The sequence below is a fragment of the Carassius auratus genome, unplaced genomic scaffold (assembly GCF_003368295.1).
Source record: "Carassius auratus strain Wakin unplaced genomic scaffold, ASM336829v1 scaf_tig00007730, whole genome shotgun sequence".
NCBI classification, from domain to species: Eukaryota; Metazoa; Chordata; class Actinopteri; order Cypriniformes; family Cyprinidae; genus Carassius; species Carassius auratus.
This window is the reverse complement of record NW_020523873.1, coordinates 1-18319: the sequence shown is the minus strand read 5'-3', so window position 1 is coordinate 18319 and position 18319 is coordinate 1. Positions and strand designations below refer to the sequence as shown.

The 18319-nt window shown below is 36.6% G+C and overlaps 1 protein-coding gene across 1 annotated transcript in view; it reads right to left on the bottom strand.

Annotated features, from left to right (window-relative positions):
• The window catches only part of LOC113071622 (ankyrin-1-like), a gene marked incomplete at both ends in the record, with an annotated part of 38128 nt that extends 27401 nt beyond the window's left edge, over nucleotides 1–10727 (bottom strand). Inside the window, 3 exon segments of the mRNA XM_026244928.1 lie at nucleotides 732–830; nucleotides 7410–7511; nucleotides 10629–10727. Of these exon segments, the coding sequence (XP_026100713.1) occupies nucleotides 732–830; nucleotides 7410–7511; nucleotides 10629–10727 (300 nt within the window).
• Between the last annotated feature and the right edge of the window lie 7592 nt (nucleotides 10728–18319).

The following is an 18319-nucleotide window of genomic DNA, read 5'->3' as shown; positions in this document are numbered from 1 at the left end:
AATTAAATGTTCCCTCCTGGTGGAATGACCTCCACAACTCAATCCGGGTAGCTGAGTCCTTAGCCATCTTCAAGAATCAGCTTAAAACACATCTCTTCCATCTTTATTTGACCCTCTAACTTTAACACTCACTATTCTAATTCTATTCTTTAAAAAAACTCTAACCACCTTTCTAATGTTTTTGTATTCTATTTTCTTTTCATTTATTATGCAATTGTATGTGTGTGTGTGTGTGTGTGTGTATGTGTAAAGATCTCTTAACACTGGCTTGCTCTATTCTTTTTTTATTCTATCTGTTTTCTTTTTATTTATTATATTATTTAAAATCCCATGCTACGTGTACTGTGTTAACCTAACTGAGATTTGTTATAGCACTTATATATCATTGCTCTTTTTGTTGTTTTTGATTGCTTCCACTGCCCTCATCTGTAAGTCGCTTTGGATAAAAGCGTCTGCTAAATGAATAAACGTAAATGTAATGTAAATGTAAATGTATCCCACCTAAATAGCAGCAAAAGTGTATTGCAATACAATATGAACACAATAAGTACAGTACACTGCATTTATTTTTGATGAAAGTTCATAATAGTTAAGGCAACCTAATATAAAGTGGGACAATATACTTTCATTTAGAATTCTGTAACATTTTGATTGATTCCTGCAACAAAGCAAGAGTACACATTTTTTTATGATTGGAATTTAGTCGGACTGACTAAAGGAAATAGATTTACCTTTGTAGTAGTCTCCAAGTCAATTCCATTGTGCAGCAGCTCCAGAACCATCTTAACATGGCCTTCTTTGGAAGCCAAGTGCAACCCGTTAAGCCCATTCTGCGAACACAAGAGAAAATATGAGGTGCTGAAAAACCCGGTCTCAAAAAGAAACCCCACTCTGACACTCTGATCTCAAGTCTATCTCTTTATCTCTCCCCGTCTACCTGTCAAATGACTCACTGAGAGGAGGGTAGCCTAAAAATACCACAAGGATGCACTGAGACATCTACAGAACTGTGGAGCTCTCATTAAACAGGGTGTGGAAATCGAGCGGCGGAGGAAACAGACAAAAAGCCAGGAGAGGTAAAGGCCAATAGGAGAAGGGCACACGTTACAGTGAGTGTTTCTGTAGGGAAGCTGGGTGTGTAGTCTGGAGCGGCCATAGGGGGGCTCTTCTCTGCTAGTCTGACTGGAATCCCCTTCATACTGCAGTGTCACTCATCTCTAATGAGCTCCTACTGCAGCTGCACAGTGCATGCGCAGAGGAGAAGAAGACACAACAGAGATGGAGGGCTGCTTGCAGACAGTGGGGAGGAGCCCTGATGAAAACAGCCACACGTGCCCGCTTGGCAATAACATTTTCTGAATGTGCTTTATATTATCTTGGGAAAAAACGCACAGTATTGAAACCCATGCAAAGGACTATGGGTTTTACATCATGGATCAGCAAAACACTGGTTCTATATATTTATTACGATCTTAGGGTCAGTAAAGAAATTAATATTTTTGTTTAGCAAGGTTACATTAAACTGATCAAATATGAAAGTTAATATTTTTTTTATAGTTATATTAGTTATATATAATATTTTTTATATTTTATAGACATCACCAAAGACTGAGTTTCCTCCTCTGTGTTGCTTTGCCAGGCCTTTACTGCATCTGACTTCAGTTCTTGTTTGTTTGTGGGTCTTCCTTCCTTTAGTTTGGTCTTCAGCAAGTGAAATGCATGCTCAATCGGGCTGAGTTTAGGAGATTGACTTGGAGAATATTCCATTATTTAACCTTCAAAAACTCCTGAGTTGCTTTTGCTGTGTTTGGGGTCATCATCCATTTATACTATAAAGTGCGCCCAATCAACTTCGCTCCATTTGACTGAATCAGGGCAGAGTGTATATCACTTCAGAAGTCTTCCGGCTGCTTCTGTCTTTTGTCACATCATCACAAAACAGCAGTAGCCCAGTGCCACTGGAAGCCATGCATTCTCATGCCATCACACTGCTCCACCATGTTTCACAGATTATGCTGTATGCTTAAGATCATGAGCAGTTCCAAGCCATCTCCATACATTTTTGTTCCTGTCATTCCGCTACAGGTTGATCTTAATTTCAGCCATACAAAGAATGCTTTTCCAGAAGTGGTCTGGCTTTTTAAGATATTTTTTGGCAAAGCCTAATCAGCCCTTGTTTGCGCCTTGTGGTAAACCCTCTGTATTTGTTCTCATGAAGTCTTTTCTTGATTGTAGACTTTGACAGTGACACCCCTACCTTCTGGAGAGTGTTCTTCACTTGGCTGGATGTTGTGAAAGTTTCTTTTTTTATATACCATGGAAAAGATTCTCCAATCATCCACCACTGTTGTCCTCCATGGATGGCCAGGCCTTTTTATGTTGCTGAGCTCACCAGTGTGTTCTTTTTTATCGGAGTGTACCAAACTGTTGATTTGGCCACTCCTGAAGTTCCTGCTGTCTCTCTGATGATTGTTTTGTTTCTGAAGCCTAACAATTGTCTGGTTCACTTATATGGAGAGATCCTTTGATTGCATGATGTGGGTTCACAGCAAAAGCTTCTAAATGCAAATGGCACAATTGATGTAGAAATAACATAGGAGTTCATCTGTCCATGAAATGGCTTTTGAGTTACCGGTCCAATTACTCATGGTCCCTTGAAAATGGGGGAGGTACATATTCATTGTATAACTGTAACTTGAAAATGTTTTGGTCAACAGCTAAAATTACATATATATATATATATATATAGTATATATATATAGTTTACACGCCCCTTGCAGAATGTGCAAAATGTTCATGATTGAAACAAAATATTTTTCTTTTTTATTTAGTACTGTCCTGAATAAGTTATTTCACATAACAGATGTTTTACATATACTTAAAGCTCAAATATGCAGAAGATGCTGGAAAGTCAAAGAATGTGCAGGAGCTGGATGATTTTTCTGAAGAACAGCAGGCAGTTGAACTGCTCAGGACCAAGTGAGTCATGAAAAACTATCACAAAATATAAAAACAGTCATGGATCATCCAGGAAATTTCACATAGTATTAACATTCAATGTTATGTAAACTTTTGAATCGGGTAAATTTGATAAATTCAGTTATTATTTTGTTTTGTGGAGTATAAGTCAATATCTGTTATGTGAAATGGCTTAATTAGGACAGTAATACATAAACAATGAAATGAATTATTAAAATAAATAATTTTAAAATACATTTTAAATAAATTTGTAATAATTAAAAAAATAATCAGTTTTTACTGTATTTTGGATCAAATACATGCAGCATTGGTAAATAACCAATTAAAATAAAAATTGTAAAAATTCTTACCTACCTTAAACTTTTTAACAGTAGAGCTTATATTTCAGACAAAAAAGGTGAAAACCAATATAACTTTCCTTCCATGAAAGACAAAAGAGGCCATTCTAAAGAAATTCTGATCATGAAAAGCTTTCAAAAATCATTGCAATTTATATTCATTTGATAGAAACTATTATCCAAATCCACTTACAGTGCATTAAATACATTCTTTGTATTTTCTTTTTTTTACACAAAAGCATCATAAAAGTGGTCCACACGATTCATATTCTAGAATGAATGTCAAGATTGTCAGTGAATAATGAATTAATTTTCACTGTTCACTGTGCTTTAGTTCTTGCACATCCTTTTGCAAATGGCTTTTATCCATATTAACATTTGTATCTGATTCATGGGTTATTTTTAGCTATATCATCATTAGATCTTAACAGATGAAAAGGCTCTTCAACATTAGCAGTATTTACAGCCGTTAGGTAGTCACCTGTAGAATAAAGGCAAAATACACTCTAGGACAAGATCATCAATAGTCTAAAAATCTTATTAACAATTACCTGCTTAGAGTTGAGGTAAATATTAAGCACATGCTATGAGCTTTAAACTACGGTTTTGCGGATTCTCTGATTTTCTCTAGACCAAAATCACCCAAGCTGAAGGCTTAATCTGTCTCACTGTCAAAACCGGTCTAAGCTCCTCACACAATGTGTTGCGGCGCTGTAATATCAGCATCACACATGAGAAAAATCACTTCAGTTTATCCAAACACGTAACTATAAAAAACCTTCAAAACGTATGGAAATGTAGTCTAGGTTGCATATCGGAGACCCTGGCAGGTTCCCAATAGAATCCTGTCTGTGAATGATGTTATAAGGTGCTGTAGTAGTCGATGTGAGTGTGTGTGTGTGTGTGCTGCGAGCATACAGAGTGGGCGTTCATTTTCAGAGCTTTTCAATGCGGGAAGTCAGCCAGCCGCTCTGGTCCATTCACTAACCCGACTCTGAGAACCAGACATAGCTCTTTAGCAAATATCACAATATGCTATTTAAATGGACACTCCACTTAAAAAAAATAGGCTCATTTTAAAAATAGTGCCTAGCAACTCTGCAACTACACAAACTAGCTGGGGACTATTTTCAGGCACTGCATAATAACACTGCGCCTGCTGCATCTATGGTATGGCAGCAAAGTTCCTTGATTATTACGCCAGAATAAGTGCATAGTTCCTAGCCATATTGGCTTAGAAAATCACAACTTTTTATTTTCAATGGTCTTAGTACTGTATAGGATGAAACTACAGAAGAGTCAAGTTTTAAATAAGAAAAATATAGAAACTCTTTGGCCATTTTTGAGTGATATGCTAATGGTCTGATCAGATTCAATGATCTATGCTAAGCTACAGCTAAAAGTGCTAACGCCAGACCCGGAGATCAGCTGAATGGATTTCTAAAATGGTAAAACTCAACTGTTTAACTCTAGGGGAGTTGGAAAATGATCTATTTTCTAAAAAAGTGGAGTGTTCCTTTAAAGAAAGTAACACAGACTGTTATGATGCAAGTGGGTGCAAAAGCATGACCGGTGAGGGGGTTAGAGGAGGAAGACGTGCTGGCGTGATTAATTACGGCAATTTTCTGATTAGGGCATTGAACACAGTTCTGCATTGACACTGTAAACACAGCTGTACTGTCCAACCACAAGAACATAGGGGGGTTAATAGACACTAGCACAGGCAAACAAACACACACAAAGATGTGGATCCTAATCTGCAAGATGATGAATTTATAGCTCTAAATAGCAATTTCTGAATTTAGGCCATACTATTAATGGGCTTCAAAGTTACTTTGGGATTTCAAGGCATGGATGTGAGACTGGCATTGCCATGCAGCTGTTAAAGTGCTCAGAGTAATTTAACCCTTCTCTTGTATTCAAAAACTGGGTATAACTTCTGTGTTAGGGGTCAAATAGGGGACCCACAATTGCATTTTGCTTTAAATCCACACTTTGATTCATGTAAGAAATAGAACTTCTATTGTAGCTTGCCAGATACTTAAAAATATCTAAAATACCTTAAGAGTTTTAATTATTTCCATTATTTATGTGTTATTCTATTGTGCTAGGGGTTAATTTGACCTACATACAGTCTTGTTCAAAATAATAGCAGTACAATGTGACTAACCAGAATAATCAAGGTTTTTAGTATATTTTTTATTGCTACGTGGCAAACAAGTTACCAGTAGGTTCAGTAGATTGTCAGAAAACAAACAAGACCCAGCATTCATGATATGCACGCTCTTAAGGCTGTGCAATTGGGCAATTAGTTGAAAGGGGTGTGTTCAAAAAAATAGCAGTGTCTACCTTTGACTGTACAAACTCAAAACTATTTTGTACAAACATTTTTTTTTCTGGGATTTAGCAATCCTGTGAATCACTAAACTAATATTTAGTTGTATGACCACAGTTTTTTAAAACTGCTTGACATCTGTGTGGCATGGAGTCAACCAACTTGTGGCACCTCTCAGCTGTTATTCCACTCCATGATTCTTTAACAACATTCCACAATTCATTCACATTTCTTGGTTTTGCTTCAGAAACAGCATTTTTGATATCACCCCACAAGTTCTCAATTGGATTAAGGTCTGGAGATTGGGCTGGCCACTCCATAACATTAATTTTGTTGGTTTGGAACCAAGACTTTGCCCGTTTACTAGTGTGTTTTGGGTCATTGTCTTGTTGAAACAACCATTTCAAGGGCATGTCCTCTTCAGCATAGGGCAACATGACCTCTTCAAGTATTTTAACATATGCAAACTGATCCATGATCCCTGGTATGCGATAAATAGGCCCAACACCATAGTAGGAGAAACATGCCCATATCATGATGCTTGCACCTCCATGCTTCACTGTCTTCACTGTGTACTGTGGCTTGAATTTAGAGTTTGGGGGTCGTCTCACAAACTGCCTGTGGCCCTTGGACCCAAAAAGAACAATTTTACTCTCATCAGTCCACAAAATGTTCCTCCATTTCTCTTTAGGCCAGTTGATGTGTTCTTTGGCAAATTGTAACCTCTTCTGCACATGCCTTTTTTTTAACAGAGGGACTTTGCGGGGGATTCTTGAAAATAGATTAGCTTCACACAGACGTCTTCTAACTGTCACAGTACTTACAGGTAACTCCAGACTGTCTTTGATCATCCTGGAGGTGATCATTGGCTGAGCCTTTGCCATTCTGGTTATTCTTCTATCCATTTTGATGGTTGTCTTCCGTTTTCTTCCACGTCTCTCTGGTTTTGCTCTCCATTTTAAGGCATTGGAGATCATTTTAGCTGAACAGCCTTTCATTTTTTGCACCTCTTTATAGGTTTTCCCCTCTCTAATCAACTTTTTAATCAAAGTACGCTGTTCTTCTGAACAATGTCTTGAACGACCCATTTTCCTCAGCTTTCAAATGCATGTTCAACAAGTGTTGGCTTCATCCTTAAATAGGGGCCACTTGATTCACACCTGTTTCTTCACAAAATTGATGACCTCAGTGATTGAATGCCACACTGCTATTTTTTTGAACACACCCCTTTCAACTAATTCAACTAATTGCCCAATTGCACAGCCTTAAGAGCGTGCATATCATGAATGCTGGGTCTCATTTGTTTTCTGAGAATCTACTGAACCTACTGGTAACTTGTTTGCCACGTAGCAATAAAAAAATATACGAAAAACCTTGATTATTCTGGTTAGTCACATTGTACTGCTATTATTTTGAACAAGACTGTATATAAAAAATTTTAAGTGCACAATTCCTGCATAGACACACACACAAACAAAATCATGACTACTTATAACTGTGCAAATTGTGTAAAAATAGTAGTTAACATTTAAAATTTCAGTGCTAGAACAGTACAGTAAGATTAACTCAAAAGAGAAACAGTGAAATTTCCTTTCAGAAGATGAGTCTCAATACTGTGTCTGATTCTTAAAATTCTCACATATTTAATATTTTACATTTGTGGTATGATTCATATCTGTATCATTTTAAACATACTACTCACACAAACAAATATACTTACATGCTTGATGACATTGCAGAATGGATTTCTGTCTCACCTGATTGGCTGTGTTGATGTTTATTCCGTTTTTGATATGGTCCAGAGCCTTTTCCAGATTACCTGAGCGGGCAGCACGGAGGAAACTGGTTGACGTATCTGCCTGTAATAGATAGAGAGAATAGGAAATGAAAACTAAATCCAAATCTTAATGGACAAATGGGTTGTTAAATTACAGTTTGTTTGTTTTTTGCACAAGGCCTTTTGGATGTTTAGCACTTAATAAAACATCAGTGATACAGGCTTACAGCTCTAATTATGAATTCAATCTGTGTTGTGCACGCCCAGAGATAAGATGAGAAGATCTGGTTTCAGCCGGCTCAGGGGCCAAATAACAATCATATCAGTTACTGAATCCGTTTTTCTCTCATTTTCAAAAAGTTATGGAATGTGAGGTTATATACAGGGCTGGTTTTTCCCATAAAGACAAATCTGCATTTGCTTCAAAGCTGAAGTGCGTAATTTAAAATATATATATATTCTTTGTAACTTGCTAATTTTGTTTAAACAAAGTACAATCATTGTACTGAAAGTAGATTTTCTTGACAATTGTATAAAAAAATTAGAGCATCTCGACCAGCCCAAAATAGCAACATTGGCTCAACCAATGGTGTGAGGTGTGAGTTTGTGGGCGGAACTATCTGGTACTTGATCAATGGCAGAAGGCATCTATGTGAAAGCGCAGTACTTCTGAGTATGGGTCACCATACCTTGCTGTTTGTCACATCATTTTACAACTCCATTTAATGATAGTAATGGCTCAAGAATCTGGCTTTAAATATCACTAAACACTAAAAATGAATATAATAATAAAAAATAAAAAAATTATATATATATATATATATATATATATATATATATATATATATATATATATATATATATATATATATATGTATAATAATATATATATATAATAAATATTTACAATTATATATTTATCACATTTTAAAATATGATTTAGGAGCTGTGCAGAACTCTTTCTTCTCATACATCTATATTAATGTTCCCTGTTAGTCTGAGGTCTTTGTTGTTTTATGATCTATCATCTGTGCCTGTCTCTCTCTTTGTCTGTCTGTCTGCAGAATGTTCCTCTTGATCTCAGCTGTTCTTTTCTCAGTGGAATAGCTAACATCCTCCATAACTACTATTCCTCTTTCTCTTTCGTCTTTCTCTCTCCCTCCTGTAGCGTTCATGCTAACGGGTCCAGAACAGAGAGCTTTTCTGATTCCCATATGCACTGCAATATTTCAAAAACATGTTTCTATATCGCCCTGTTAATTTTGCGCCTTCGGCTCCCTACCCAGAATTCTTCATTCCTGCTGCTGCTCAGTATTAAAAAATCCATGAGTGATATTTTGCGGTTTTCCATGCGATGACTAATGCAGTTTGCTCTGATGTGGTCACAGTTATATTGAGTCCTTGAATTGATTTGTCAGATACTCCGCAGATTGTCTCTGCTCTGTTATTCAGTGGGGATGATTGACAGCCCACCCTCCACTTAATGGAAGATGTGGATGGAATACTGAGTGAGGTGAAAGAAGTCATTCTGAATCCTCATTTGCTCAGTCCTCAGGTGACAGCATAGCAGAATGCATCCATCAACATGACTGTGCAGTAATAGTGTGTGCGCCATCGTATCTTACTTAAAGGAACTGCTGAATCACTTTAGGATTTAACTTGGTTTCATTTTGGTACAAACATCATTTTTTACTTTTTGAACAGTCATTCTTTATCAATCATTATCCACAATCAGCCCACTGAATTTTTCTTTAATCAGACTGATACTGGAAGTTTTCTTCTCTTTCGCACAAAAAACAAACACAGATAAGTTAGCATCATCATTCGGTTAATACATTTGAGTTAGAAATTGCCTGCCCTTTATGATTCTCTAGTAATTTCCAGTGTTCTCATGGATTTAGAGTGTGTTACTAATATATTCTGTGTTGTCTAATGGTATTGAGTTGACACCTGTTTTTATACAGTCTTTAGTTGACACTCAGAAAACAAAGTTAACTCTTTTGATAACTTTGGGAAGTGTTTTAGGTCATTATCTCCCTGAAAAAATGAATGTCCACCTTAAACATAATTCTGATGGATTGACTTGTCTCTGAGGTACTGAAAAGGACAGGCTGGCTGATCTTGTCATGGGCTTGCCACCAAATTGTTATCAGCATGAAATTGGCACAGTACCCCCCGATCATGACAAAGCCTTCTTCAAGCTTTACAATGTGAAAGTATTTTTAGTACCTGGTGACAAATGGTAAGCGAAATAACAATGTAGTTACTCAGATGATGGGCAGTGTTTATATATGATTGTATAATAGAATCTATACATTAAACAGACACACAAATATATATAAGTATATATTTAAGATTTCTATTTTAATATATTTTAAAATGTAATTTATTCCTGTGATGCAAAGCTAAATATATCACTTTTTTTATTTAATACATCCTTGCTAACTAAAAATGATTGCTTTTTTTATTAAATGTAATAACTTAATTTCAAATGTTTAATTAAAAAAAAAAAGAATATTACAGACCCCCAATGTTTTATTGGAATATAACTATGTTATTTATTTTTATTATTATTCTAATAACATTTTTGTCCACTGATTTTTCATTTATCACATATTAAATTCAAGTGGCTGCACAAATGCAGTGAACAGCAGGTTGCAAATTTGTCAGCGCTTTGTCTTTAAACAAAATTTGTACATCAGTTCATACATCCGTGCATGCGTTTGTGTATACTGCCTTGCGCTCGTTTGAATTGTTTTATATAGTCTATATTATCCCTTTGTAATCTCTTCAGTACATCTGCTGATAATCTAAGTGACATTCTGACAGATATCAGCAATTAGAAGCCACAGCCGGAGACAATCCCTGAGTGAGCTTTTACCACATAAACCATCTGATAAACACACAAAAAACACACACAGAATCTCATGTTAGGAATATGAATAAAGCCACGCACATAAAACACAGTAAAAGCCATTAAGAATGAGTGAATGATGAAGAAACACTACAGGAACACTAGCGAGGCTAACTGAAGTTTTCAGCCACATCACGACATTCAAACACAAGACCTGCCACCAGATCCACAACAACCACAAGAGTACCACAGACAGAAACGATTAAGAGGCCACAACAACACACACACACACAATTTGTCAGGAAAGGGAGGTAAAGTGTTGAGAGGCAGTACTAAGATATTTACTCTTCCACCAAAGTGCCATTTTCCACCTTGAGCCTCCGACGAACCCTCTCCACTCAAACTACTGTCCTGATGCTCAAGCCAGCGCTGAACCACATGAGCCTAGAAGACACCAATACCACAAAGACAGAGCGTGTTAATACACACATGAGACGCATCAACACATATGGGCAGGTGATAACACTGAAAATGCATGTTCAAGGCTGTGGTAAGGCTCCATTAAATATGTCATTTTAAACTACAAATATGAGCACGTAAAAATGTGTTTAAACACAGTCTGCTTAAATGCCTCCAGTCTTTTTAAAAGCAGTTTAAAAGTGTGCTAACAAAAAGCAACACTGTTGACATTTTCGAGGAGTAAGAAGGAGAATTGCTCGACAACGTCACATTTTTCCTTTCAGTCTTGAGAGGATGACTGCAGAAAACCGAGTTACATTAAAGGGATTCCAGCTCTGGGTGCACTCCGAGACTGGTTGCTAGGCAGTTGCTAGGAGAGCGATGACATCATTTTCAAGATTCACAAAAGCCTACATATGTGGCATCTATTGATGCAGGGACCACGCTGACTCTGAGCACATGAAGATGCAGACAGCAAAATAAATTCAGTGACTTAAATTGTTCTGGATTTCTGTTCAAATAAACCTATATACTTTATAGCCCTGTTTATGTTTGTACACAGTAGACATTATGAAAGACTGAATATTGAAAGAAACGCTTTTCTTTTAAACATTCTATTGATCTTTTTTTAGGAATCCTGAAAAAATGCATCATATTATTTACAGAAACATTAGCAGCATGACTGTTGTCAACAGTGATCATAATAAACGTTTCTTTTGAGCAGAAAATCGGCAAATTAGTATGATTTCTGAAGCATCACGTGACCCTGGAGACTGGAGTAATGGCTGCTGAAAATTCAGCTTTATCATCACAGCTATAAATTACATTTTAATATAATTTAATATCATTTAAATAATTCTGAATTGTAATGCTGTTTCACAATGTATATATATAGCCTACTGTGTTTTTGATCAAACAAATGCAGTCTTGGTGAGTATACGAGACTTATTTAAAATGTAGTATGTTTTTTTTTTAACCTCGTATGAAAATAGAAAGAAGCCGTAAGAGGATGAGGATACAGGAATAGAAAATTCCACAGTCTGGATTTTAAACGGGTCCTTTATGTTGTGCATGTTCAGGCAACTTCTTTACCATTGCTCTGACACATCAAATATGTAGCTTTATGCTTACTATTATACAAGAAAAGGTTTCAAAATCACAAGGCTGCTCTTTTTAGTCAGTCCAGCTTAAGTGTTTATTTTGTTAAATTAAGCAAAGTGGGTTGATTACTTTAGCACCATTCATCATTTAATCTGTGATCTGTGAGTCAGTCTAACCGTTTCATTCATTAGCGCCAAACACCAGTCAACAAAATAGTAATAAACAGCATATGAGAGAGAGACAGGAGTAAGCTTTTTAAAATATATGAAGGAAGTCTAAGCAGGGCTTTCACAAAAGATAGTATGTGGCCATCAGTACCTCAAAACAACATGAATGGACACACTTGAATGGAAACATCGAATGGAATTTTGAATGGAAACTCTTATTTTGTCTTACAACTTCCTCATTTCAATCAAAGCATCCAGAGACCTTTCATTTTCAATGGAGATTTCAAGCAGAATACATCGCATTAGTGCATGTCCACTTTTAGTGCCTTTGGTTCTGAAAGCATTTGTTGTATTTGTAACTGGTTTCAAAAGCCTGTTGGTTTTAGTAAAAGAAAGAACTACAATTCCATGAAGCACTGCAAAAGACATAATTGAATTATAAATGATGGTGAAATTAACAACTACTCATTTAAAGTTGTTGATTATATCTATAGAAGCAATATGCATATGTCATTTGTGGTGCTTCATGGGAGTGGGCGGAGCTTATTTGGTGTGTTTTGCAACTGTACTGAATCTTGGGTAATGTAGTTTTTTTTTTTTTTTTTTTTTTTTACTATGAATTCCAATGGAACTTATTTGCACACAAATTTAAACCAAAATTTTGATAATGTACATACATATATTCACTGTTACGAGGCACAACACAGTGGAACTGGCTAAATTTAATTCAAATTTAAACAAATATCAATATGACAAAGCAAATTATACACTATGCCATGTCAAAACCTCCAAAGAGGAAATCCAGACTGTTTATGACTCTACTGTGACACAAACCCAGACACAAGTATATAGAGTGCACCAAGGGAATTGAGTTCCTCTCGGCAACTGTCAGCATAACATCACGCTTCTCATTTATGTAAAGTGCAATAGAAGTCAATTAATTACTTTTGCATAATCCCTAATGTATCATGAGTGCAGATACAGATTAACATGCAGTTCGGAAAGTTAAGTGATGACATCATCTGCCATTGTAATTATGAGGGATATATAACCGGTGAATAGAAAAGGGTCACAGCCACATTCAACAACCTGTCCGGCTTCACACACACCTTTACACACTTGCTAAAAATAGCGATAACGAAGACGTCATTTGTAGCTCGACACCAGTAGGCCAATAATGATGAATCGCAGTAATGAACCCTCCAGGGTTTGCTTTGAGACCCACTTCTACAGAAAGAGAAACCTAGATAGTGGTGCTAGGGTAGCCATTTATAACACACACATGCAGCTGTGCCTCTCACACACACTTAAATGAACACATAGGAAATGTTACAGCTCAATATCTTCAGTTTGATTAAATGGTCAGGCAGTGCCAGTGCAGCAGCCACTGGATCCATGCAGTGACAGGAAGCAGAAGAACATATCCTCATAAAAGAATCCTTAGAAGGTCACGGCATTCTGCAGATCTATAAATAAAGATCTATAATTACTGCACACTATTATTATCGGAAGGCATGACTATGATTGAGCTAAAAGTGCATAACAGGCCATAGGGCATAGCCTAAAAGAAAAAATGCTTGGAATTACAGTATTTTAACATTAAAGGTGTTGTTCAAATGAACATTTTTCTCATCATTTACTCATTTCACATCGTTCAAATGTAGCTTGTAAAATTCTTCCATGGAACACCATCGTTATTAGTTGTTTAAATAAAATTCTATACGACATCTTAGCTTTTGTGTTGCTTATACAATTTTGGTATTGTGGCAATCATACTTTGGACGATACACTGTACACATTAACACTGGCATGCAGCTTGTTTATCACAACACATCCTTTTGTATAACCATGGCTGTTGTTTTTTGCCTTTCATACATGGCACTTTCCTTGAAAACACTGGCAGCCAAACAGATCCGGTCATGACCTGGAGAATGCTAAATCAATAAACAGACCAGAAGCTACACTTAAGTGGGAGATGATCAAATATCGATAGACGGTGTTCATAATTGTTTGTATTCATCTTTCATGTGCTTATTCATGTGTTATTTCTTGGAACGCACTCTTGTGTAGCCTCAGCATCTTGTATAAATTACTGCATCAAGAGCTGCTTTCAAGTGTCGAAAACAAAAAACAATCATTTGTGCATTCATTCATGAATTATTTAAGAATCACAATGTGTGTAGAATATTCAAAATCAACTATTCATCCATTGAAATCAAGACTAAACAGACAGAGTATGCATTTATAACCTTGTATTCTCACTCAGGATGTAAGGAAATGAAACCCTTTAGGAAGTTACTGATAGCTGGCATCAGTGGAAGCAACTTCCTGTTTTCTTTTACACGGTGCTAAAACAGAACCAATGAAATATTGATGTGTACGTCAGGCTGCGGTGTCTGCAATCCATTAGAAACAAAACAGACTTTATCTTAGATTTATCTCCAGTCTCGGTCTCTCCTTAAATTACTAACACAAAGAGAAGCTAGGAAACAGATCTCAATTCCAGTTAATTGGAATTGGAACAGACTGCACTAACGTATTGTGACCATTCGTGCCATTTTTGCAGGACACGTCCTGGCCAGGATTTCTACATTGCCTAAAATATCCAGGTTTTGGCTTTAGTTTCCTGTTTACATACTTAATGATGGTAATGATGATTTGACCAATAACCTGCAGACTTTGTACGTAAATCGACCAATCGTGGTGCGTGAGAAGGTGGGATCTACAGAGAACGGTCAAAGCGATGCAAATAAGTGTACATTTTAGTGTCAGACTGGAGAGCAGCATTGAGCTGAGTGATCGGTGTGTGACATCAAAGTAATGTGAGAGCGATTCAAAAGCACAAGAAGCCATTGGTCTGTGCAGTGCGAACAAAGCTAAAACGTGGATATTTTAGGCAATATAGAAATCCCTGGCCAGGACGTGTCCTGTGAAAATGGCACGAATGGCCACCCTGCACTAATTGTACCATTAAAAGATGATCTGGTTGTCCATTTCGAGACTTGGAGTGAGCAAACGCATGTCCCAATATCAGCAAGCTAATGTTCAACCACACTGCGAAATTATTGAATTCAGTCATTCCTAATTGTAATTTAATAGTCCCCAATATGTCTGGTATTTACTAATATATTAATTTCTTATGGCTATATATATATATATATATATATATATCAATAATAAATAATGATATGTTAAGATGATCAGTATAATATAATACATTTTTATTTTTTATATTATTACATTTAATTTATATATTTAATTTAAATAAGCACAGTACAGTAGCTTAGATTTATGCTTTCAATTTGAATGGAAATCTTATACAGTATAACAGTCAGTAGATCTAAAATTGTGCATTAACAGCTGTCAGCCATGTCAGTATGCAAATGAGCGTTCTGGACATATTTACAAAGCACATTTATTTATTTTGGTCACACTTGCGCCCCACTTATGTGCACCCCTGCATACAAAATAAGAAACATTATGAATGACTGAAAATAATTTTGCATTTGTGGTCTGACCATTAGCTCGCTAGCAAGGATTTTTACAGTTGCAATTTCTAGCAAGTATCTATTTAATAATACAAAATTAAAATCAATCAGTTGTATTCCCATCCCATCGATCCATTCAGCAGATCACTCCTCCCTCCGTTTTATTTCTATTTTCCTTTAAACCACACTGTGCCTTCTGTCATGCAACTGCATTTCATTCTCTCTTTCTCTCTGTCCTCTTACAGAAGCTGCAGATCTTCTCAGTCACATCACATTGCAGTGCCCAGCACTTCCTCTTCAATATTCATGAGGACTGCAGAAGGCCTGACTGCAAAGCATGCTGGGTAGAGCCCCTCAGACTCTCCTAATTACATCACCGTTCTGTGCTGACGTCCACCTCGGTTTCCATTCCTCAATATTAGTCCTGGATATGATCATACATCTCAGCAATCCTAATACACAATTAATGCCCTATTCTTTCTCATTAAAATCTTGTCATCTCTTTGTGTGTGTGTGTGTATGTGTTTTATTTCTCAAGATGCACATTGACGCAGAGAGAAAATAAGGAATTAAAAGAGAATGAGAGAGAAAGATTGAGTAAGAGAGAGGGAGGGAGGAGGAGGAGGAGAGATGGATGTCCAAGAGTCAGGAAGTCAGAGAGTCGTGTGTAAGACGCCTGCCGAGCTCCCGCCAGCACATGGCCACTGGCTCGGCCTCCTCCCCTGGGGCCAGTCCCTCTCTGCAGGAGCAGGAAAGTCGCGTCAGGGGGTGGCAGTCTGTAAGCTACCCCTCAGATGGCACAGCACACACACCAACACGTTCTGAAGCAGACAATAACAGCACACTAGATAACAGTGTGCAGAATGGAGGTAATAGGAGTGATGCTTATAACCTGATTCTGATTTACAGCATGATTAAACCAGCATGAACTATTATGCAAATGAGGGACAAATTCCAAATATATAACAATAAAAGAAAGCAGACTACCATTTAAAAGTTCGAGATCAGTAAGATTTTTTTTATATAATTTAATATTTTAATTCAGCAATAATGTTTTTAAACAAGATTTTTTTATATATATATATATTTTTCAAAATAATTTTCTATTTAATAAATGCTAGTCTTCTATTAATCCAAGAATCCTGGACGATAATGTTTTTTGCTAAAATATTAAGCTGCACAACAGTTTTCAACATAAGTGTGATTCTTGAGCACCAAACCAGCATATACTGTACAAAGGGACCTTGTGACACTTAAAACTGGAGTAATGGCTACTGAAAATGCAGCTTTGCATCATTTACTTTGAAAATTAAATTTATAGAGAAAAAACTTATTCTAAATTGTATTTAATATTTCACAGTATTGCTGATTTTATTTTTGATCAAATAGCAACCATGGTAAGCATCAGAGACTTCTTTCAAAACATTTATCCACCCCAATTTTTGTTGTATGGTACTTTAGTTCTACTGTTCACAAACAGCATTCACAAAAATATGACAATATTGTAATTTGAGTTTGTAGGACACGAGTCATAATAAAATAACTTAAGTGTTTCAATTGTTTTGAACTACATCAGTTATTTAAGACCAACATAGACAAATTGAAATTGCAACACTGCAATAGAAAAATCCCTTAGTTCTGTCATGAAACTCTAGATGGAACAGGCAGGTTGTTTTAAAGGGATATTCCCCCAAAATGAAATTTTTGTCATTAATCACATAGCCCCATGTCGTTCCAAACGCGTAAAAGCTTCATTCATCTTTGGAACACAATTTAAGATATTTTTGGATGAAAACGGGAGGCTTGTGACTGTCCCATAGACTGCCAAGAAAAATACACTGTCAAGGTCCAGAAAAGTATTGAAAGCATTGTCAGAAATAGTCCATCTGCCATCAGTGGAAAGGATCCCCCGAATTTAGTTGAGTTCCGCTGGCGCTTGCGAGATAGTGACACCAGTCAACACTTTCACTTCAGTAAGGAGGTCTCTTGTTCAGACAGCGTTGTCTTATTCGAACATAAGTGCCCTGCAAAGTGGACTTCAAATATAATTCCGCCATGATTCCAGGGCATCAAGTTCTTGAACTTGAATTTTATTGTATTTATTTACAGAAGGTATAGTATATGTCACACTTCTCTAGTAAGATTCACTCTGTGTAAATACAGATAGCGCAAATCTGTGAATGAATGTTCCAAAGTGAAATAAACTTTAACTGAAATAAAGTTGAATGGAACAGATTTAATTACAACGCTGAATTGTAATGTGTAAAGTCAAATGTTTGGACACATGAATGGGAAAGTGTCCAAACTTTTGACTGGTACTGTACTATAATATACACAAAGAATATTGGCCGATATATAGATCTCAACCTTTTTAAACTCCCTAATATTAGATTCGGTATCAGCCCCAAAAAACCCATATCAGTCGGGCTCTAGTTTAGGCCCTGTTTATATGCTGTTTGTGCAGCAGCAGTATGTCTTAAATACTCACAGCACCGTATCGCTGTATGCATTGGAAGTTAGTGAGTTCTGTGCTTGCTTGCAGCAGAAGCAATAACCACAGCAGCAGCAATCCAGCAGCATAGCTTTTTAGACCCACAAGTTCTTTTTTTGGTTGGTGGACCTTTGCACCACATCTTGTTCAAAGCACCAAATAGGCCAGTTGCAAATAGCTTCTAAATTTCAAAACCATGATGCGTTTGCCTTTTTTGTTGCTCTCTGTTTCTTTGAGCTCCCTTTCAGCCCTGGAAGGCTATTTCACCACAGAGAGTCTCTGAGTGGCATGAATTCATGAAAATACAAACATCCAGAGGGCACAGAAAGG